This window comes from Phascolarctos cinereus, unplaced genomic scaffold, assembly GCF_003287225.1.
Source record: "Phascolarctos cinereus isolate Bilbo 61053 unplaced genomic scaffold, phaCin_HiC Scaffold_1;HRSCAF=81, whole genome shotgun sequence".
Taxonomy (NCBI): Eukaryota; Metazoa; Chordata; class Mammalia; order Diprotodontia; family Phascolarctidae; genus Phascolarctos; species Phascolarctos cinereus.
The window spans coordinates 267,901,321-267,925,899 of record NW_027555514.1 but is presented as its reverse complement, the minus strand read 5'-3'; the positions used below and the strand labels follow the sequence as shown (position 1 = coordinate 267,925,899).

The following is a 24,579-nucleotide window of genomic DNA, read 5'->3' as shown; positions in this document are numbered from 1 at the left end:
CGCTCTCGCGCCCTGACCGCCGCAGTCCCCAATATGAAGTTCAGGCCGCCCAGGCTGCGCGCGCAACCAAACCCGGGCTTGCCTCGGAGGTGGGGGTGGGGCCGCTTACGCATGCACGCGCGCGCGCGCGCTCTCCATCTAGCCGTAGCCTGGAGGACCGGAAAGCCGGGCGGGGAGGGGCGGGGCGGGTCCGCGGGTGGAGCGCGCGCGGCGGGGACGCGCCCAGAGTGGGCGCGAGCGGCCCCGCCCCCCAGGCTCCCAGGGAAGAAGGAGGAGCGGTGCTGCCGGCGGCTCTGGACGCCCTGACAGACAGACGGACGGACGGACGGACGGACAGACGGATGCTCTAAGGTAAAGAAGCGGGCGGGGAGGCCCTCGGGGGCCCGGGCGGGGGAGGCTGCGATGCCCGCCCCCCACCCCGGCCTCGTCACGGTCAGCGGCCGCCCGTGTCCCCCCCCAGGGCCCGCGGACATGTCCGAGGCGAAGCATCGCAAGAAGGCGGGCGCCAAGGGGGCGCCCCCGGAGCCGGGCCGACGCGGCGAGGCCGGGCAGCCCCCGGAGCCGGCCCGGGGAGCGGAAGGCGGCGGCGGCGGCGGCGGCGGCGGCGGCGGCTGGGCGGACCCGCGGACCGTGCTGTGCCTGCTCTCCCTCGGGACCAGCCTGGCCTTGGCCTGGTAAGTGGGAGGCCCCGCGCCCCCGTCAGTCCATCCATCCATCCGTCCGACCCCGCCCCCAGCCTCGTGGAGCAGCCGCTGCAGGCCCGCCCCTCCTATTACACGGGGGGAAACTGAGGCCCAGAACAGCGCCCCACCTCGATACCCCCATCTCACTGCCCTCATGTCTAAGGGAGGGTTAAGTAGAAGGTGTCTCCAGGCCTCAGTTTCCTTATCTGTAAAATGAGGGGGCTGGACGAGGAGACCTCGGAAATCCCTTTCAGGTCTAGATCTATGGTCTTGTCTGCCTCCTCCTCCTCCCTGACCCCTCTTTAGCCTTTGGTACTGACCACGACCCTCTTCTCGTGGATCCGCCCATCCCACATCTCACCTTCCTCTTGCTTCTTCTCCTGCCTCCCTGACCACTCCTCCCTCCTTGGATGGAGCGTCCAGGGGGTCCCCAGTATCCGTGGGGGTCCCGAGGGTTCTGGTCTGGCCCCTCTCCTCTTCCTCTGTTCATGTGGTGATGTCATCAGCTCCTGTAGATTTAATTACCATCTCTGTGCTGATAATTCCCAAATTTTTATGCAGCTCTAGCTTCCCTACTGTTCTCCAGGCTCGCATCTCCAGATGTTGTCTGACGGACATCCGGAACTGGATGTCCTGTAGACATCTTAGCCTCAGCCTGTCCAAGACGAAGTTCATCTCTCCCTTATCCTTCTGTTATTGTCAAGGGCAACACTCCCCTCCCAGTCACACGATATGGACACCTCGATGTCATCCTTAATCCTTCACTCACTCTCACCTCCCAAAGCCAGTCAGTTGTCCAGTCCTGTCAAACCTACACATCCTTCTTGGAAACTTCCACCACCCTGTTGAAAGCCCTCATCACCTTCCTCCTAGACAATAGAAATAAGCTGCCAGGTGATCTCCCTGCCTCAGATCTCTCTCTGCCTCGGTCCATCCTCTGCTCAGCTGTCAGAGTGATCTTCCTAAAGCACAGGTCTGTAAATTTCAGTAGTACCTTGTCATCTCCAGGCACAAATATAAAACCCTCTGCCTTTTGAAGTCCTTCATCACCTGGCTGCTTCTTACATCTACGTTCCTATATTCTACATTCCATTCTTCTTACATCTTACTCCCCTCCAAGTATTCAACTGTCCAGTGACACTGGCCTCCATCATGTTCCTGACAGCAGACATTACCTAACTCTGGGCATTTTCACTGGGCTCTCTCCCCTGTGCCTGGAATGCTCTCCCTCCTCGTTGCTCCTTCCTGGTTTCCCTGGCTTCAGGTCTGAGCTAAAATTCCACCTTCTGTAAGAAGTCTTTCCCAGTCCTTCATGTTAGTGTCTTCCACAGAGATTATCTGCAAGTGATATATATGTGTGTATATATGTACATATATGCACACATATATATACATACATACATATTAACACACATACACATTTGCATACATATATATCTTAGTTGTACATAGTTATCCACATTTTTACTTCCCCCCACATTAGATTGTGAGCCCCTTGAGAGCAAGGACTATTTTTGCCCTCCTTCGTATTCCCAGTACTTAGCACAGTGCTCAGCACATAGTAGCTACTTAATAAATGCTTGTTGATTTAACTGTCTGGCTTGGCTAATCTAGACCTGTCCCCTCTTTACAGAGGAGGAAACTGAGGCCCGGAGTAGTGTGGAGAAAAAGAACTGGTTCTGGAGTCAAAAAACCCAGTTTCAAAACTCACCTTTGACATTTCATGCCCGTGTGACCCTTGGATCAGTGACTTCATATTTTTGAGCCTAAGTTTTCTCATTTTTAAAAAAGAGATTCTGAGTAGATGGCCCCTAACATGCCTTCTGGCTAGATCTATGGCCACAGAATCACAGAATTTCTGAGGGAGAAGAAATTTCAGCAACCCTTTAGTCAAACCCCTGCAGAAAAGGCATCTCCACTGCAACGTGCCCGGCAAGTGTTCATTCCACTTCTGCTTGAAGATCTGTAGAGTCATGGGGTCCACATGCTACAGTAGACTCCCTGCTCCAGCCGCACCTGCCCACAATGTCAGTCAGCAGGCTTTGCTTTTCTCTGGGTTTTTTGTTTATTTCTTTGCTTGCTTTTTGTCATTGTTAGTTTGTTTTTTACCAGACCTGTGATTTCATGGCTGTAGGGAGTTCCTGGTAAGACTTTCTCCACCAGCACAGATCAACACTTTCTCTCATTTCATAGGCTTCCCAAGTTGCCTGGGACACTGAGGTTAAATGACTTTCCGCAGGCCACGTAGTCAGTATGTGACAGAAGTAGGCCCTCAGCCCTGTTCTTCTAGGCCCTGACACCAGCTCACTAGCCACTATGTCACACTGCTTGTCAAGCATTTGTTAAGGGCCTAGTATGTGCCAGGTACTATGTGAGGAGCTGAGATCGAAAGACAAAAATAAGACCATTCCTGCCCTGCAAGAGCTCACATGTCACCAGGAAGATTCACATTCACAGATAAGCATATGCAGGATATATAGGAAATTTAAATGATGGGAGGGTTGGGGGGGGGACCGATAACTGGAGGAATCAAAAAAAGTGTCTTGAAGGAAGTGCTACTTGGACTGAGCCTTGAATGAAGCTAGGGGTTCCAACGGGCAAGTAGTGAGATGGGAGAGCATTCTAGGCCTTGGACCGGTCTGTACACAGGTACCAGAAAGTGGAATATTACATCATATCTGGGGAACAGAAATCAGCTAGTTTGGCTGGCTGGTAAATGATGGTGGTAATGTGTAATCAAAATCTGGAAAGATTGACTGGAGCCAACTTGTGAAGGCCTTTTGTATTATATCCTGGAGGCATCAGGGGACTGCTAAGGCTTCTTAAACAAGGGAAGTTTAAAGATTATTTTGGCAGATTTGTGGGGAATAATTTGGAGAATGGAGAGGCTAGATGCAAGAAGACCATTTCGGAAGTTATTGCAGTAATCTAGATAATAATGGTAGCTAGCATTTGTATAGGCATACCTCGTCTTACTGTGCTTTTGCTTTATTTCGCTTCTCAGGTATCACTTTTTTTTTTTTACAAATTGAAGGTTTGTGATAACCCTGCTTTAAGCAAGTCAGTTGGAGCCCTTTTTCTAACATCATGTGCTTGCATCATGTCTCTGTGTCACATTTTGGTAATTCTTGCAATATTTCAAACTTTTTCTTTATTGTTATGTCTGTTATTGTAATCTGTGATCAGTGATCTTTGATATTACTATTGTAATTGTTTTGGGGCAACACTAATCATGCCCATATAACATGGCAAACTTCGATGATAAATGTTGTGTGTCTTCTGGCTGCTCCACCAACCGGCTCTTCTTCCACCCACCCCACCCCCATCTCTCTCCCTCTCTCTTCCAGTCTCCATAGTCTTTGCAACATAACAATATTGAAATTGTGCCAATTAGTAACCCTACAGTGGCCTCTTAGTGTTCAAGTGAAAGGAAGAGTCAGTAGATGGGGCAAACTTCATTGTTGTCTTATTTTAATAAATAGCCACAGCCTTCAGCAGCCACCACCCTGATCGGTCAGCAGCCATAAACATCAGCCCTCCACCAGCAAAAAGATTAAAACTCACTGAAGGCTCAGATGATGGTTAGCATTTTTTAGCAATAAAGTATTTTTTAATTAAGGTATGTACATTTTTTAAACATATGTTATTGCACACTTAATAGACTACACAGTATTATGTAAACATAACTTTTATATGCACTGGGAAACCAAAAATTTGTGTGTCGCTTTATTGCGATATTCACTTTATTGATCCAAACCCGCAATCTCTCTGAGGTATGCCTTTAGGGTGCTTTAAGCTTTGTAAAGCATTTTACAGAGATCTCATTTTACCTTCACAACAACCCTAGGGGTTGGTGCTTTATTATCTCTATTTCAAAGGTGAGGAAATGAGGCAGGGAGAGGTTAAGCATCTTGCCCAGGATCACACAGCTGATAAGTATCTTAGATGGGGTTTTAGCACAAGTCTCCCTGGCTCCAAGTCCAGCAGTCTCTACACTATGGCGCCACCTAGCTGCACGGTAGGGGGAAGGAATGCACAGAGCCTGGGTCTTGCGTGACCAGTACACTAGGCCCAAGCTTTCATCATACCTGTGGTTGTTATTGGAGAGAAAGTAACAGAAATGAGTAATGTTGAGGCACAGTTGATTTGGATGAAACTTGAGGGTGACTCTTAGGTTGTGAACCCAAATGACTAGAGGAACGTGTCCTCACAGAACTAAGAATAGGGATATTAATGCACAGTTGATGGAACTGTGATCTAGTCCAGCCATTCTGGAGAACAATTTGAAACTATGCCCAAAGGTCTATCCAACTATGCATACCCTTTGACCCAGCAATGCACACTACCAAGTCTGTATCCCAAAGAGATAAAAGGAAAAAGGTGTATATATACAAAAATGTAGTAGCTCTTTTTGTAGTAGCAAAGAGGGGATGCCCATCAATTGGGGAATGGCTGAACAAGTTATGATATATGATTAGGATGGAATAGTATTGTGCTATAAGAAATGACAAGAGGGTTCAGAAAAACCTGGGAAGAATCATTTGAACTGATGCAGAGTGAAATGAGCAGAACCAGGAGAACATTGTACATGGTACCAGCAATAATATAACAATAAATGTAAATAATAAAAAAAAATGAGTTCTTTTTCAGACATGTGAGTTTGAGATGACTAGAGGGCATACAAGTAGAGATGTCCAGCAGACAGGCGGTACACAGAACTGAAGCTCAGGTGACAGATGAGGATAAATAGGTAGATTTAAGAATCATATGTAGAAAGATAATAGTTGAATCCTTGAGAACTAATGAGGTCATCGAGAGAATGTAGACAGAGAAGAGAGAATCGTGGACAGAGCCTTTTCACTTTATTATTACAGGCCCCTGTACCTCAGTGCCAAGCCCATCCCCAAATTGCTAGAAGCCAACTTCTTTTTCCCTTGTGATTTCTTACTTATCTTTGCAGAGATAGCAGATCTCTGTTTCAAGTGGAGAGTCAAGCTCCTGAACAATGATAATACATGATAACACATCGTGTACCATACATATGATAATTTTTGTGCTGATTTTAGGTTGACCAAGTGCTTTCCTTGTGACAGTCCTCTGAGGCACATAGAACAAGTATTATATTTGCAGCTGATCACCTTTCCCTTCACTCTATTTGGAGAGATTTTGAGAGGTTTTTTAATCACTTACACAAAAATTGTTGGCCTTTCATCTGCAAACACTACTGCTTATGCCAAGTCTGATAATAGGATTTATGAAGAAGATTTTGATGAAAGTGGACATGTTCTGTTTAATTTTCCAATCTTTGGCTGTGATTACAAAAATAAAGCGTCAGCCTTTGCTTTTTAAAAAAAATTCAAATGATCTTTCTGTTATTTCAGAGTAAGTGAATACAAATGGAATATTAGGAAATAGTCAGGTCAAACCAAATATATATCAAACACTTGCTTTGTCAAGTTCAATTTAGTCTTCAGACACTAGCTTAGCTGTCTGATCGTGAGCATGTCACTTAATCTCTGCCTGCCTCAGTTTCCTCATTTATAAAATGGGGTTAATAATACCACATACCTCCCAGATTTGTTGGAGGGATAAAGTGGAATATTTGTAAAACACTTAGCAAACCCTTGAAGCGCTATATAAATGCTTGTTATTGCTATCATTATGTGCCAGGTGCTGTGCTAAGTGCTGGAATAGCTGTAAAACTGTCATTCTTTTGTTGGTTGGTTTTTCCAAGTCCTTTTCCATAATTATATTTATGTAATTTAACCATTTAAATAGCAAAACTCTCACCCAACTTTCTGAATTAACTAACTTCATTACATTCTGGTTTTATACATTTTCATATGCTTAGAACCTTTGAGAGTTTAGAACAAGACAGGACCTTTGAGGCCATGAGGTCTAAAATAGTTTTCATTCCTGGGGTATTTAAAACTTTATTTTCTTTCTGGTGCTAATTGTATAATGCTGACTTTGAAGTTATACTTTTCCAACGTAGGCATGTTAACGTACATTAGTTATACATTGGGTGTACTTGGGGTGATGTATGTTGTATTTATTTGTGTATTTGTTCCCCTCCATTTGGCACCAGTAGAGGGAATACTCCTGCTGACAAAATCATAGATCCTTAGATTATTGCCATAAATTGTTGGGGGGGGGGTTATGTTGTATTCCGCCAAGCTGTAAGCTCCATGAGGTCAGAAATCATACTCATCTTTGTTTTCTGCTATGTTTAGCAGAGTGTACTTAAGGGGCAGCTAGGTGGTACAGTGGATAGAGCACCAGCTCTGGAGTCAGGAGGACCTGAGTTCAAATGTGACCCTGGGCAAGTCCCTTAACCCCAGTTGCCTCACCAAAAAAAAAAGAAAAGAAAAGCAGAGTGTACTGAATACTTAATGCTTGTCAAATGAAGGAATTAAATGTTTATGATGGCTGACTTTGTTCTATATTCCATTTAGGAAAGATAACCCATTATTAAATAACCTTTCATTTTTTTCTCTATAGAATATTTAATTTTCATCCAGGAAGATAAAATGCAGCCATTCCTATCGCACAAAATAAACTGGTCACACTCTTTACTATACATCAGATCTTTAGCATAGTGAGATGCTATTGTTTCACTGGGAAAAAATAATTTCATAATGGAGCTTAGTAATTTGAAAGATTTAATATCCTCTGTAGTAAAATTTGATACTGCTTATTATCACTAAGCCTTTTGATCCAGAGTTCTCCAAAAATATCCCTTAATTACAAGCTTATATTTAGTTTTGTGATTTCACAAAGTGCTACACGTCAGATAAATTTCATTTTTACAAGAAACTCCAATAGAAAATTTAAAGCACAAAGAGTAATGTAATTAACAGGATCTACTTCCACTTAGAGGTTTACCAGGTTGTTTCTACTGTAGACAAATATGCTGCACTCCACACTTCAAAGCTCTGTGATTTTATCCGCAATATAACACCTTACATTATAGGTTTCAACTCCTCTTTGACTTAGTAGATAGCTGCTATGTCCAGTCTGGTGATGAACATCTCCAGACTTAGCCATAGTGGTCCTATGAGAATAGACGGTTCACCACGAGGCCTACACTTGAAGTCTGTCCAGCTCAGTAGGGCTTGAGCTGGCACTCTGCTGGCATGGCCTTCAAGAGTTCATGGTCAAGTCCATGCCACAAGGAGACACAAGTAAAGGATGACTTCAGAAAAAGCTGAATTCTTTAGAAAGAGTTTATTTAAACTCAGCTTTCCCCAGAAGATGAAGTATTGCTGGAATGCATTAAATATTTTTTAAATGTGGATGCAAATCCCATCTGCCCAAAAGGTTTTGCCAATCAGTCTTGTTATTTTAATTATGATAAGATAGTCTCCTATACTCTTTCTTTTTCAAGTTTGCAAACATTTCTGCAGGGCATCACATAGAGCCCTCTCTGGCATCATAACTTAGTGATTTTGCTTTTAAACCAGTGACATAGATTGAAATGCTCTGCAGGTGACCTCCTAAGATGAGTTTTCATTAACTATCCTATTTCCCTTCCTGATGAAACGTGCGCTCAGATTTATGCTGTTCTAGGGGAAATAACAGTTACAAAATGGAGATCTTTTCCCAAATGGAGGTATGAGTTGGGGACTAGTTGTCCTCTGAGGTCGTTGAAGTGTTTATGATTCTTTGGCCAGGAAAAGGGCAGGCCACATCTGGGAGACTGTGCTCAGTTCCGGATATCACCTTTTAGGAAAGATAATGACGAGCTGAAAAGTTGCCACACGAGGGTAACCAGAATGGTTAAGGGACTAGAGACTATGCCGTGTAAAAACATGAGGATTTAAGGAACCAGAGGTATTTGGGTGAGAAAAGAACGGGGAGTACATGGAAATAAAACTGTATTCAAGTATTCGAAGACCGTCGTATGGAAGGGACGTTCAGATGGTTCTGGTTGGCGATAGTGACAAAGGAGAGATAAAAGTGTGGAGCTCAATGTCGAGAAAAACTTTGCTGCAATGAGAACTACCCCAGGACAGAATGGGTTTCTTTATGAGGAAGTCTTCAAGCAAGGACCAAATGCCTCATTGTCAGGAATACTGGAGAGAGGATTCTTATTCAAGTAGATTGGACTAGATAGGCTTTGCCTGCTGGGAAACTTTATATTGACTATGGAACAAAAGGAACAAAAAACAGGAAAATGCTTGATGGGACTTACCCTAAAAAAATTTTTTTTCTTCAATAATAAAAAATCTTTTCATTTGGGCAGCATTTTTAGACAAAAAAATTACATTGAAATAAGCTTTGTATCTTTCAAATATAGCAAATGGAAAGTTGATTTTGAGGTCAAGAAGGCTTAGGTTCAAGTCCCACATACTGGCTACGTCACCTCTCAGTGCTGTAGGCCAGGGCTGTCAAAACACATGGCGCACAACACTCCTGAGTATGGCCCAAGCCAGATTAAAATGTAGTTGGGAAATATTTAACAAAATAAATAAAAATACAGCAAAACATAGATAATGTTAAAATATGGTTTCCTGTGTTAAGATGAGGCCCATAGGTATCTTTACATGCGGCTTGGAAGGCCATGTTTGCATTTGAGTTTGATGCCACTGCCCTAGGCAGCTCAGAGAAGGTGGCTGCCAACATAGGTAACGTGATTTCTTGCGCTCAGGAGTTCCCTGTACCAGTGAAGTCACACGTCCAGTTCCCATCCCTGTCTAAAAACTCAGTTATTTGGAAAAATGTTTGTCAGTGTAGTTATGGCCTGTTTTACCATGTAACAGACAAAGAATTTTCCTTGTTGCACCAATAAGACACACTGGAACTATACCAATAATGTCGCTCTTTTTTTTTTTTTAAGGCAGTTGGGGCTAAGTGACTTGCCCAGAGTCACACAGCTAGTAAGTGTCAAGTGTTTGATCTGATGCCAGATTTGAACTCAGGTCCTCCTGACTTTAGGGCTTGGTGCTCTATCCATTGTGCCACCTCGCTGCCCCCAATAATGTCACTCTTAAGATTCCCATCCGCCTACTTCATCCCCAGTATAACTTAAGCCCCTTGAAGGCTGGTACCATTTTAGCCTTCTTTCTCTGGCATATGGAAGGTGATTAATGCTTGCCAGATTGACTTGAATTTAATTCATGCTGCTAATGGGCACTTATGGCACTAATGCATGCCATTTAATTCGTGGTGCTTCAGTAGCCAACCCTGTTTTGAGATTATCAATATGTTATGTCTCCAGCACCTCTTCAATTTAAGGTAAAGTTTTGTATTTTTAGAAGGCTGCAAGATCTCTCCAGGAAAGCTCTTAATTGTATGCAGATGATATCTAGGCAGGTGCTGCACTGTGTAGCATGGCCTCCCCAGCAGCTCTTACTAGGGCCAACTGACACCATGCTAAGCAAGTATTATCTTTTAGGATCCTCTCCAACTAGGTACAGTCCTAATATGTTGTGCTAACCCCAACAGTAGAAATGTTGGAGAGGCCATGCTGCACAGTGCTAAAATCCTGTGTGTCGTTTTGCACTTATCAGTGTATCTCTAGACCCTTCATTCAGAAAACCCTGCATAAAAGTGAATTTCAAGAAGTTGATGTTTTCTAAACAGTGAGAGGCTTGGAAGGATACAAAACAGGTCAGTTGTGATCTATAGTGGAACACACTCTAGCAAGGGTTCAGTGGAGTTTCTTGAATTAATTGTGGCATAATTTAAACTTAATATCTTAAGCATGTTTGATTTTCTCCCTCCTCCTACCAACGCATGTTGTGATCTCTCCACACATTAGTAAACAGATGCAGGAGTTGCTGGAGGCCCGTCTCAGCTCTTCTTCAGAAATTTGAGATGTTTCTACTTTAGCTCTGAAAGTATGTTACTTTTTTTATTCTTAGGGAATTTAAATTTTTTCTATTGTTTGTACTATTATCTTTACCCTCTTTAAGACATTAGTTTGTGATAACTTGTTCTAAGTTAGGCAGAATCAAGTATCATTTGTGAACCAAGAGTCACACTACTTCTCTCTTCCTACCACTTTCACTGGTGCAGCACGGTAGCTTTCTCTTGCAGTTATTTATATGATGAAATCTTAACCATCTGGAACCCCTTCAGGAAGGTTTTCTGAAGAGTGGTTTTTTTCCTTCATTTTTAACTCTGTTTTGACAAAACTCTTTCCAAAATGTACAACACTTTCCTACCTTCTTGAAAAGAATCTACTAACTATAATTTTACCAGTTCTTGGTGATTGAAGGGATATAAGATATAGGATTTTGGATGACTTTGGAATATAATTTTTTTAACAAGTCACAGAAGTCATTTTTTGCTCATTTGCTTCTTTCTGCTAAAGGCAAAGAATATAAAGACCTCTCAGGCAATATGACTTGGCTACCTCTCTGCAAAATTAATTATTGACTCAAATGCAAAAGCTTCTCCAAGTTGGTTTTCTCAGACTTCAGAAAACTATCTTTCACATTTGCGGTCACTGGACTGGATTTGTCAGCGTTGGGCCCCTCAAGTGGTTTGTAGGTCCCAGGGTCCTAATATGTCATGGTACCTACCCCTCCAAACCAATTCCCTATAGTTTAGTGGCACATCAAAATCTTCTAGTACAGGTTATATGTAGATAATAATGTTTTATCCCTACTATTGGCTATTACTCCTTGTCTGCTGCAGGTATAATTGAAATTTGCCCTCCTCCCTGAAACTCCATAACAGCCTTATCAGCATCATCAGGTACTTCTGAATATGACAATGTGACAAAATCGATTGTGCCTTGCTTTCTGCTTGTAACTGGACATAGCATGGTGCTCATGCAGTCTCACTGAAAGTAATTTCTGTTGAATTATTGTTATTACTTATAATCATAATGCTTACAATAGCAGTCCCCATTATGATATTTTTTTCTGGCCTGAATGTTCTAACTTTTTCCCTTACCCAAAATGGTAAGTATGATTTAGCCTGCGCTTCTGGCCAACCTGCCCCTTAGACTGACCTCTGCTGGAATAACCACTATTCAAGATAATCTATCTCTACTACTAACACGATAGACCAATAGACAACTTCCTTATTTGCTACCCACATTTATAGGTCATCTGGGCAAGTTTTGTTCTTAGAACGTGAGCAGGAAATGCTCTCTCCGTATTTCAAGAACTCATGCTAGGATGTTTAGGCATGGGGGGCTTGACTTGGAAGGATTTAATTCAGCAAACATCTTTTATTAAACACCTGTCATATGCAAGGCATAGATCATAGAGTCCCCAGCCATCTAGTCCACCACACTCCTTTTATGGACAAGGAAAGCGAAGCTAAGATAGGTGAAGCAACTTGCCCAACCTCACACAGGTTGTAAGAGGCAAAGCATGGGACCTGAACCGAGGTCCTCTGACTCCCCATCCAGTCCTTTTTCTTTACTCTGTGCCAGATACTGTGGGTGCTAAGCACTTTACAGATATCGTCTCACTGGATCCTCACAACAAGCCTGGGAAGTAGGTGCAATGATTATCCCTATTTATAGGAAACTGGGGCAAACAAGGGAAGTGACTGGCCCTGTCTGAGGATAAATTTGAACTCGGGTCTTTCCTGACTCTAGGCCCAGCATTGTATCCACTGCAGCGTCACCTAACTGCCTACCTTCAATTAGAATCTGATGAATGTATATAATTGAAGACTGGGATAGACTTTGGAAGGAGAGAGATGACTTCCAACTGAAGAAATGTAGGGTTTCCCAGAGACAATGGGACCTTACCTTTAAGAATCCAAATCTTTCAACTGATAGAAATGGTTCATGTTCCAAGCTGAGAAGAGACAGAAGCACTAGTGGGTTGAGTTCAAGGAAAGGAAAGAAGCATAATACATGAAGAGAAATAGTATGAAATGTGCTTGAGAAGGCTAGGGTTGGACTTTCTGGCGTTATGGAAAGAGCACTGAACTGGGAAATCCAAATCTGATTCTAACCTGCTGGCAGTTTTCTCCAAATCTCAGAATTGGAAAGCACTTGAGAAGTCCCTTACCATACTCTGCGTATCAGCCATCAGCCAGGCAGATCCTATGAGCTCATGAAGTGGGCCATCCCGCACTGGTATGGCTCCGATTACTAGGAAGTTTAACCGATATCTGCCGCTCGTTTTTTTCTCCCTTTTGCTCCTAGTTCTCTCCTCTGGGGCCATGCTGAACAAGTCTGTCCCCTCTTCCATATGGCAGCCGTTCACGTACTTGAAGTTATCATGATCTTCTGAAAATCCTCTCTTTTGCAGTACAAATGTACCTGTTTCTTCAGCTTCTCTTACTAGCAGTGTAATCTGGAGTAAATCAACCTGGTGGTCTTCAGTTTCCTGACCTGTAAAATGAAAGGACTGAACTAAATCTCTAAGATTCTTTGCAGTTCCTAATATATGGTTATGTGATTAGACATGTGGATTAAGATTCCTCTTGTTTAATGCAGTTTCTGCTGATGTGACATCATTGTTCTTCAAGTCCATCCAGCTGTTGGATTTTGAACTAAATTACAAGCACAAATGGAATTGAAATTGCATCTTTATGTGTTAATTGAAATTGATAGCTTTGTGTCTACATGATCAAATGTAGGAAATCTTTTCTATAATTGAATTTTATAATCCGAATAATCCCCTGCCACCTAGGATCAGTGAGGTAACATGAAAAACCAAGTAGACAGCATTTGCACACACTGCTTTCTCAGGCAGGAGAAGAATATGTCAGTTAAGTTTGTGATTCTGATAGTCAGACATACATTAGATTGGGGTCTTTGAGGAACAAGAAGATATATGATAAGTTTGGAAGCTTGAGGAAAATGAAAATTTTCCAACCTTGAAAGGTTTTATTTTATGGATGCCTGCAGCTTTAGGAAGATGTGAGAACAAACTTTACTCAACTTTAAAGCAAGGTAGAACTTGATTCGGCTAACAGGGTAACATAGTTGGCTAGCATTGCCAGCATAGACTTAGTTCAAGTGTATTGTAAAAGTTGGGCAGCTAGGTGGCCCCGTGGATAGAGTGCCCAGTGTGCGGTCAGGAGGACCTGAGTTCAAATGCAGCCCCAGACACTTGAATAGCTCTGTGACCCAGGGCAAGTCACTTAACCATGCCTGCCTTGGTTTCCTAATCTGTAAAATGAGCTGGAGAAGGAAATGGGAAACCACTCTAGCATCTTTGTCATGCCAAGAAAACCCCACATGGGGTCGCAAAGAGTCGGATATGAGTGAGCAACAACATTGTAAAAGTGTCCATAGGCCGAGCTGTGGTCAGTAATATTTTCTGAAAAAAGTGCTGTCATAACTTGTTGACTTTTTCAGAGCTACATCTAGCTTGTATCGTGGTTCAGTTATAAATACCAAAAACACTCTCCCAAAAATATTTAGCTCATTTAACAGCATTTGATTATAAAAACACTGTGGCTTTTCAGTGATAATTGGGCCAAAAAGAGAATAGCCCTCAAAACTTGGTACTGAGTGCCATTTCACATATGACATGGGCCTAATTATTCTAACATAAGTAGGTTTATTGGCTCCACAGGTACTGCTCCACACCTTCAAGATACTTAAAAATCTACAAAGAATTTCGATAACTTTTCCATCCAAGTCCTGATGTGAACTGAAGAAATGAACTGATAGATTTCAGTGATTCATCCACATTTCTTTTAAACCCCCTTCCCAGGGCATATACACGTGTCTGTTTCCTCTCACTCTTTTTGCACGTCTGTCTTGTTGCTGTAGAAATCAGTCTGTCAACAAGCGTTAAGCACCTACCATTTACCAAACATTGGGCAAGTACTGAATGAAGCAAATCCAACTGAGAAGGAGCTTACATTCTGATGGGGAAGACAAGTACGTGTGTAAAGATATGCAGAATAGACCTAACGAGAATAAATACAAGAAAATAAATGTGGTTAAAAACAGCATCGTTTCAGATGGAGCGCAGCGGCAGGCGGAAGGATCAGGGAAGGCTCCCCGTAGAGGGCCGTGGTTGAGCTGAGTCCTGAAGGGAGAGAGTGGTGACGGGGGTTCGGGGAGGACTAGCACCTCTGGTGTGAGGGCTTGCTGAGCCATTTTCAGGGCCACTCTTCCACCTTTGGTGTCCACCTGTCACCCAGCTCTTACCTGTGGCTCCAAGAAGCTGCAGCATGCACAGCAGCTGCACCCTGGTAAAACTGTTGGGTTAAACCAGGTTGTGGGTAACCAGCGGGCCTCAGATCTGCTGGTGAGTTAGGGAGGTGCCTCCTCCAGACAGGTAAAGACTGCCCCCAGTAGAATGGGCACTAGGGAGCGTTACAGCTTGGTCAGACATCAAAAGCCCCAAAGTCCCTCTACTGCATCCCTGGCCAGCATCATCGTGACTTTTATCTTGCCGCTGGACTTCGGTGACTCTGGGAGAAAGAGTGAGCCTGATGACTTTGCACAGCTCTGTCTCACTGAGGTCCAGTTAATGCACAAGTCAAGACATCACCCATCATGATGCCATTGGCCTCTTTGAAACAGAGGATAAAGAATGAAAGAAGAGAGGAGAGGGGAAAGGAGTATGCATGGAGGGAGGGAGGCGCCGAGCAGGAGACAGCAAGCTTTAGATGAAGAACTGAAGGGCGCTTTGGCCAGAGCACAAAGTATGGGAGGTCATGAGTACATTATGAAGGTGGAAAGATACCTCGAGGCCAGGTTGTGAAGGATTTTAAAAACTTAGCAGAGGAACCTATAGTTGCACCTAAGGGCAAGAGAGAGCGCGATGTTGACTGAGTGTTTAAGGACAATCACTTTAGCAGCTGCATGGAGGAAGGACTGGCTTGGGGAGAGAATTGAGGCTGGGAGACCAGTTAGGAGGCCGCTGCAGTAATCTCAGCAAAAGGGGGTAGCTGTGGGAGGAGGGACAAAAAGTTGGGATGAGAGATGTTGTGAGGATAGAAATGGCAACTCTCAGCAGCTGACTGTGGGATGAGGGGAGAGTGAAGAATAGAGGATAACACCAAGGTTAGGAACCTGAAGGCTGCAAGAATGAGTGCCTTTCATAAAACAGTCAAGAAGAGGCTTTTACAGTGGAGGAGAAACGGGGAAGGTGAGAGGGAATGAGTGAGTCTTATACTCATTGGATTTGGCTTAAGGAGAGAATACCATACACACTCAATTGGGTATGGAAATCTATCTTACCCTACAGGAAAATGGGGGGAAGGGGACAAGAGAGCAGGGAGATGATAGAAGGGCGGGCAGATTGGGGGAGGGGGGTGATCTGAAGCAAACACTTCTGAGGAGGGCCTGGGTCAAAAGAGAGAATAGAATAAACGGGGGATGGGATAGGATGAAGGGAAATAGAGTGACTACTGTGGAAGTGTTTTGTATGACTGTACATGTATAACCTGTGTGGAGTTGCTTGCCTTCTCAATGAGGGTGGGTGAGGAAGGAGGGAGGGAGAAAATGTGGAACCAAAGTCCTGGGAAATAAGACAGGGGACAGAGATAGAAGGGAGGGCAGATTAGAGGAAGGGGGATGCAGAATGCATGCCATCTTGGGATTGGGGGGGGGACGAGATGGGGAGAAAATCTGGGAGTCAAAATCTTGTGGAAGTGAATGTGGAAGACTAAAAATAAATAAATTAATAAAAAAAAAAGAAAAAAAAGAATGGGGTGCCTTCAACAAAAATAGGCAGGTCTGGAAGAGGGGTGGATTTGGGGGAAGGAATTATGAGTCCAGTTTTAGACATTACTGCATTCATTGTATCTCCAGAACATCCAGTTTGAAGTGTCCACTAAGCAGCAGGTGCTGAATATGTACCTCTGAAGTCATTTGCATCAATATAATTAAACCTGTTGGAGCTAGTGAGATCACTGGTGTGTAGAGAGAGAAGGGGAAAGGTTCTAGGACAGAGAGCTCTTGGGGAATACCCACAGTTAGGGGATGGGATATAAATAGTGAATGAGCAAAAGAGTCTAAGGAATGAGTCCATCAGAGGAGAAACAGAAGAAAGGAATGTCCTGAAAACCCAAATCAGAGAGTGTATCTAAGAAGAGAGGTTGGTCATTTGTCTCAAATGCAATAGATAATTTGAGAAGCATGAGGAGTGAGAAAAGACCATCAGATTTAGCAACGAAGAGATTATTGAAAGCTTTGGAGAGAGCAGTTTCAGTTAAGTGATGGAGATGATTCCCTCTCCTCCCTCTCCCCCACTAATTCAGATCTGTTCTATACTGGATCTCTGTCATGAGCCCTCCTGTTTTGTGGTCTTTTTCTCTCATTTCTTCTATCTCCTGTTAATTCTGAACTTTCACACAAGTAGTTTGACTTTGTATGCACATTATCCACATCCAGAATACTCCTTTCATCCTTTACGGCAAACCAGTCACAAGATGTTAAATGTAATTTTCTGGTCTTTGCCTCCTTGGCTTTGTTTAAAGCCCTAGAGAAGAGTTGAGAAAATGTACCTGCTTCCCTTTTCTACAGAGGTGAGAGACAATAGGTATGGGGTATTAGGCATCATATCAAATTTGGTTGATGCTGACCTGATTATTTTCTTTTTCTTCTTTATTACAAGAAATGGTTCACCGAGTGTGTGGGAAGGGACACATTACATATGAAGCATGGGCCTGATGTGGTAGTTTGAGCCCGGATCCGTTTCTGGAGGAAGCTGAGGTTTTCAGAGCTGCAGTAGACTAGGCCGATCTGGCGTCTGCACCAAGTCTAGAATCAATCTGGTGAGCAGTGGAGGCCATCAGGGTTGCTTGAGAAAGGGTGAACCAGTCTAGGTCAGAAACAGTATTAGAATCAGGCCCACGAGTGGCCCTTGCACTTCCAGTTTGGATGAGAAAGGAAGACCTCACCTCCCCCATCCCCTTCCAAAAAAAGAAAGAAAGAATGATGTAAAGACAAAAAAAAATCCATTAAAATTAAGCTTTGTTCCAACACCTGGCACATCCTAGGCATGTGGTATATATTTGTTGAGTTGATTGTTGATAGATTATGTAAGACTGCTTTGCATCTATCAGTGCTCCTGTCCCAGCTCCCCTCAAACCCAGCTACTCCAAAAGCCCAAGAGGCCTAAAAACCTCGTAGCCAAATAGTTGAGGGTTCACTGTATCTAGATATTTCATCATTTCAATACAAGATTGTGCCCTCTTTGCTAGCTAGAATGAGTGCTGTCCAACCTCTGACCTTTAGATTGGCAGATCCTTATTGGTCCTTTCTTGCCTTTTGCCTCCAAACACACACAGACGTATACACATATAATATCTCTTAGCCTTCTGTCATATATTTTCACTGCATATTTGGTATGCTGACTTGGGTAAGTGAGAAAAGAAAAGTCAGGAAATGATAAGCCTAAGGAAGACATTAATAGGATTTTAGCTTGAAAAAGTTTACACAGTCTAAGCAGGGTAATCAGATTTTATAGAAATCATTTGGAGACTCTTGTTTCATATATCACTGAATTTAAGTCTTCAGGAAAACACTCATGGAGATCAATAATGCCCTATTAATTTTATCTCCCCAACATCTCTCACATTTGTTCCCTTTCCTACATTCCCATGGCCTCCACTAATACAAACTCTCTTTACTATTATATGGCTTCAAATTGTCTCCAAACCATCCCTCACCCTCCTGCCAGATATAGCCTCCCTGTTCAATGATGCCATTCTTTCTCTGCTCAGAACCCGCAAATGGCTTCCTGTTCCCTTTCCCAGCATTCAGACCCTTCATGGTTTGGCTCTTCCTGCCTTCTCTTGCCTTATCTCACCTCCCACTCTTCTGCATACCCTGCATTGCAGGCAGTTAAACTGCTCAGCTGTCCTGGACATGCTTTTTATTTACCTCCTTCCGTGTCTTCCCCAGGCCAAAAACATCCAGCCCTTCCTCTTCTTCCCTGTATACATTCTCTAAAGGCTAACACAGGGTTAGAGGTGGAAGGGTCCAGCTCCTCACTGTACAGAGGAGGAAATTGAGGCCCAAGGAGCTTAAAGGACTTGCCCAAAGGCACCATCAGAATTTGAACTCAGGTTCTTGGACTCTGAATTCATCTCTGGCTACTGAAACCTGCCGAGCCTGCAGCTGCTACCTTCCAGCCTCCCCAAACAGCCAACAATATCCCTCCCTTTGGCTTCCTGTCACCTGGCACTTTGCTTGAATGTGTAGCCTGTTTCTCACGCAGCTGTTTGTGTGTGTACCATACCTGCTTCCTAGACCATAAATTCAGTAAAGCAATTTCTTATCTAAACTGTGTATCTACCTGAGTGTTTAGTACAGCGCTATGTACGAGTAGGAACTAGATGTTTGTTTAGTTTAATTGAATTGAATAATTTTCATAGTTAAAAAATTATAAGTTTTATGATCAATTTTAACTACTCAATCTTAAAATATATTTGTTCATCTCAAAAGTGGGCATGTCCTTTAAAATAATGTTCAGTTATCAGTTGTGGGAATTTTTTATTTAATAATTATGCTGTCTGATAAGATTCCTTTGTAGCTTTATATAATAGTGATTTTCTTCTAAATCTGAGAGTTAGCATGGTGCTGTGGAAAGAGCCCTAGCTAAAAAGTCAGAGGAACAGAATTCAAATCTCACCTCAGCTGCATACTGCAGCTTCTGAGACCTTGGACAAGTCAGTTCAAAGCCCTCTGGCCCTTAGTTTCCTCAGCAGTAAAAAGGAGTAAAAAGTTAATGCCTGCGATTAAATGTGTGATCTTGTGGATTTGGAATGTGTTTTACAATCTTGATGCAAAATAGTACCCACTTGAAATATATAATGTAAAGTCCTGTTATTATTGTTTGCTTATCTTTTACAGGTTTGTATTTCATCAGTCAGAAAAGTTTGATAATGTAGAAAATAAATACCAGCTACTGAAATTGGAAGCCACAGAGTTCCATAGCCTTCAAAGTCAAGTCGATTTAATTTCTGAAAAGGTAATGATTTCAACATAGGAAAGTTTGGTAAAGATCACAGTGCTTAAGAAATATGAAGGTATTTTATCCAAATGCAAACCTGAAGGGTTTTTCATAAATGTCTTATTTTTCATTACAGTATGGGACTCAAAAAAAATGCAACAAGCTATTAGACCCTTGTGGGAGAAGGGAAGCAAGAAAGGATGATGAGTTGAGTTTTAGGTGTGTTGAATTTCAGGTTCTGAAGGGACATTCAGGTAAAACTAACCAACAGGAAGTTGGAAATGAGGGGCTGGAGCATGGGGGAAATGGGAACTGGAGATCTAGATTTGGGGGTTATCCACACCAAGGTGTTAGTTGAAGCCATGAGAATAGATAAACTCTTTAGAGAAGGGAGATGGTGAAAGAAGAAAAGGCTTAAGGCAAAACATTGGAGAATACGTAAAATTAGGGATTAAGGGGAGGAAAAAGAGCCAGGGAGGTGCAAAAAGGGACGGGCAGAAAATTCATAGGAAAACCAGAACAGTGCAGGGCCACAGAACCCTGAGAGAGGACAGTTTCAAGAAAGGCAGGGAGGGAATCAGTAATGCCAAATGCTACAGAGAGACAGAAGAGAATGGAAACAGAAAAGACCATTGGATTGGGCAATGGGGAATTCATTGATGGACCCTCAAGAAAATCTTTTATGTAAAATATGGAAGCCAGATTGCCAGAGATTGAGGAGCAGGAAAGTTATAAAGTGGAGGCATTGAGTGTAATGTACTCATTCAAGAAGAATGCCAGGAGGGGCAGCTAGATGGTGCAACAGATAGAGCATTGGGCCTGGAGTCAGAAGGATCTGAGTTCAAATCTGGCCTCAGACACTTGACACTAGCTGTATAACCTTAGTCAAGTCACTTAACCCTGATTGCCTCACCAAAAAAAAAAAATGCCTATAAAAGGAGAAATGGGGCAGTATCTCCAGAAGGGACAGCTTAAGGGTAAAGAAGGTTTCTTTTTTTTTTCTTTTTCAGGAAAAGAGAGATTTAATATGTGGAGCCTGAAGCAAAAAAGCTAGGAGAGAGAGAGAGAGAGAGGTTGAAGGTGCAAAAAAGAGGGTCTCAGATAAGGAACAACTTGCAAGAAAGGGAGAAGGGATTGGGATGAAGGCCATCTGTAGACAGGTTTGCCCTTGGAAGGAGGGATACTGTTTCCTCTGATACAAAAATGAAAGTAGGGGAAAAAATGTTGGACACTGCAGATAATTGTTGTGGACAAAAAAATTCTGGTCAGATGGCCTCATTATCATTAAAGTAGGATGTAGCATCTGAGACTGAGAAGGTTTAGGAGGGAAGAAGGAGTGTGCATAATATTTGAAACAGCTTTTGTGGTGAAAGGCTTGCTCTATGGTATCGAGGGACCCACCTGAGTGTAAAGACAGTAACTTTGGTTTTCAGCATGTTAGGTTTGAGATGATGGCAGAACACAGAGCTTTTCAGCTTCCAATTAGAGATTCTGAGGAGAGAACTTGAAGATTTGGGAGTTATCTGTAGAGGTGATATTCCAAGCCCTGAAAGTGAGTGACCTTTATGAGAGAAACTGTAAAGTGATGACATACACCAGACCTTTGACCAAAGGGTGTCCTTCAGCGGTTGGAGACATCAGGAGAGTGGTCATGATCCACTCCAGGCTCCATTAGCTACATCTGGGTTAGCACAGGACTGGTGGCCCCCAATACCATCTCTTTTCTATGAGAAATTAATTCTGTGTGTCCCCAAGGTTAGCCTTGTTAATAAAAGGCACCTCTTTGACCTATAAATTGTAGGTACTACAAATTATCAGTCTATGTGGAGGTTTACCTGTGTTCCCAGAGGCATGTCAGAATATAAAATATAAAAATACCTTGTTATTAGGTAAGTGTTACAGAGTCTGAGAGATCGCATCATGTCAGCATAGTCAATTAGGAGCCAGACTCAGACTCGGAAAGCCTGCACATACTGGCTGCCTAATCCTGGGCAGGTCATTTAAGTTCTTCCTGCCCCCAGGCAACTGCAAGGGACAGTTTGCAGCTGTCCCTACACCAACAAAATCACACATCTAGACCAAAAATTGTAGGGGCTTTCAGTCTCACTAACTTTCTTTTCCATTTTTGCACTTGTTTGTCATTTCTGCAAAATGTAACTTTCAGGTAATTTCTCTTTAAGAGGTTTGAAAACCCACAAAGAAAAATGTTTTTATGAAAAAAAAATTTCTTATCCAAATGCTTTTTGTAAGTTAGTGGCAGCCAAGTAAAATATACAACTTATCTAGATCACTTTTGTACCCCCCAAAAAAAAAGATAAAAAGGAATTAAAATGAAATTCTTCTTGCTTTTAATATTATTTACTAAGATACAAGTCTCCAAGACCTCGAGAAAGCTACAAGCATATATATTTTTTTAACTTGGAGTATGATCTGATAATTCTGACAAAATTCATAAAGTGAAACAAGTAGTAAATTGAACCCTTTGTGGGTAATGTTCTGATACTGATGTGCTTATATATTTTAGAGTATCTTCAAAACTTGAACTTTGCACATCTCTTATGTTCCTGATTGTTAATGTGTGTGTTTCTTCACCATTAATTGCTATTAAGTAGACCTGGGAATTGTTTTGTGTTACAAATGCAGCTTGAGTCTACTGAAAGTGTCCTGCAGGAAACTACATCAGCCATGTCTTTGATGACCCAATTTTGAGCAGGAAGTGTCCAGTCTCCATAACATCATCCATGACATTAAGAACAGTGAGCAGATGCTCATGCACAGGATGCAGAATGTTAACGTGAAATTTAAGAATGTTACAGATTCCTGGAAAAGAAACCTAGATGACATGAATGCTCATACTGGCGGTTTAAAATCCGAAGCCAAACGTATGCATTCTCATGTCACTGGCCAAATTAATTTGGCTGAGCAAGGCATAAAGTTGCTCACTGAAAGGCTCAAAGATTTGGAAGACAGCACTATGAGGAATATTAGAGCCATCAAGAGGCAAGAAGAAGACGACCTTTCACAAGTGGAAGAGCAGCTGGTATCCGATACAAAAGCCGTTGAAAAGTTAGAAGAGGAACAGAGAGGTCTTTTTGCTAGAGAAATAGATCTGAGCAACAAGCTTACTGACTATGAGCCTAAAGTGGAAGAATGCAAGACCCATTTACCAGCACTTGAAAGTGCTGTTCACTCGGTTCTGAAGGTCTCCCAAGATCTGATAGGGACAGAGAAGAAAATGGAAGATTTAACCATGAAGATGTTTAATATGGAAGATGATATGCTGAAAGCAGTGTCAGATATTATGGATATGCAGAAAGCCCTTGAAGGAATGCAGTATGATAACAGCATGCTGAAAATGCAGAATGAACTACATTTTCTAAAGGGCAAAGTTCAAGAGTTCATAGCATCTTCAAGTATTAGGGAAAAAGGAATTTTAGAATACGACCTAGAAAATAAAGGGATTGGCGAACAGTAAATTCAGCCAATTCGTGTTAGGAGGAAGTGTGTTATCTCATACATTTGTATCACGTTTTGTAGTTATTTTGATATATGGTAAAAATGCCTCACTTGTGCAGCATGTTTACAGAACAAGGGGGTTTCATTCACTTAAGAGGCTTTTTCGGATAACCAAAATGTAGCCATTTAAATACCAGAATTTCACAAAAATCATAACCATTTTCACTTAGGTTTCGAAAATGTATGACATATTTCCTTGCTTTCTTAAACAGAGTATAGTTGACATCATTTAGCTTCTAAGTTGTCATTATAAGCGTGAGCTATTTTACAGAGCTGAAATACAATTGTGACTTCAGGTGGCCACAGACTGCTATGAATTTTGAGTCATTGTGTGGTATAGTGGATTGTCGTGTGGTATAGTGGAAACAGCACTAGACTGGGAGTCGGAAGACCTAGGTTTGGGTCCCAGCTCTCCCACTTCAGGAGGCAAGTCACTGGGCCTCTGAGCCTCATTTCCTTTCCCTTTCTGTGAGATGGGAATGATGGGGCCTGGCCTGCCTACCTCACACCAGTGTCGTCGGTGAGGATGAGGCTTTGTCAGCACAGTGGTAGCACTCACTTCTTGCTATCAATATGCATACTTCCAGCAGTACCCCCTCACCTCCACTGCTGATATTCTCTTAAGCTTTTGTGGGCTAGGAAATGAGACAAACACTTGGTCTGAGTAGGAAGAGTAAATAAATAAATAGGCTCAGGGGGTGAGCTTTGAGGGACTCACCTACGAGTTCATTGCATGAGCATCATTAGTGCATGGACAATTCTGGGTTATCCGTTCTGGCTAAGCAGATCTTTAGTTTGCTCACACCTTGTTTCTTACCTGTGTTCTGTATGCTTGAGCTTATCAGATAAATGAAGTAATCTGTTTATTGCTCAGATAAACTAAATAAACCCATGGATTGTATTGGGGGGAGTATACTAAATAATAAAAATGGTAAAATAAAATTTAGAGACTACTTCTGCCTTTTTCAAATATCTCAACTCAAAGTATTATTCCAGACATTACTCAAATTACCCAAATGAATGATTTTTCTCGTTTGTATTTTTTGTCCTTAATTATGTAGAGTTGCCACAGAACGCAGGATCTGAATACACTGAGAGAGATGAGCTGAGTCTTTAAGATTGAATGGTTACAAGACATATATTTAATTCCTGGAATTGTATCTTTAAATTTCTTAACTTCTGAACGCTAAAGTTCTCAGCCACAGCTGTGTACTAACAAAATTATGTTCTTTGTTTACACCACATCGTTCAGTTTAACCTAAGAAAATTTGGGAGCTGAAACAGTCTAGGTTTTTTAAATGGCATAACATATTAGAATATCAGCAGAAGTTACCATTATAAAATTTTTTCAGCCCCTGCCTGTTCTGCCTCTTCCATTTATCATCATAGACCCTTCAATGACTTAGTAGAAACTTCCTGGCAGACATGATCTCTCTCTTTTAATGGACATCTTTTTAATTATGTGTTTTTTTCATGTTGCCAAATGTAGTACAACTTAAGTTACAAACTTGGACATAGCTTAAGTAAATTTTACTCAG

At 42.3% G+C, this 24,579-nt stretch overlaps 1 protein-coding gene across 1 annotated transcript; it reads left to right on the top strand.

Moving 5' to 3' along the window:
* The first annotated feature begins 198 nt into the window (after window positions 1-198).
* On the top strand, window positions 199-23,983 carry IKBIP (IKBKB interacting protein). The gene is given in 5 exon segments (XM_021006424.2): window positions 199-351; window positions 461-674; window positions 19,426-19,543; window positions 22,169-22,228; window positions 22,230-23,983. Coding segments are annotated over 4 exon segments (1,152 nt in total). The 5' UTR covers window positions 199-351; window positions 461-471; the 3' UTR covers window positions 23,001-23,983.
* Window positions 23,984-24,579: the final 596 nt, after the last annotated feature.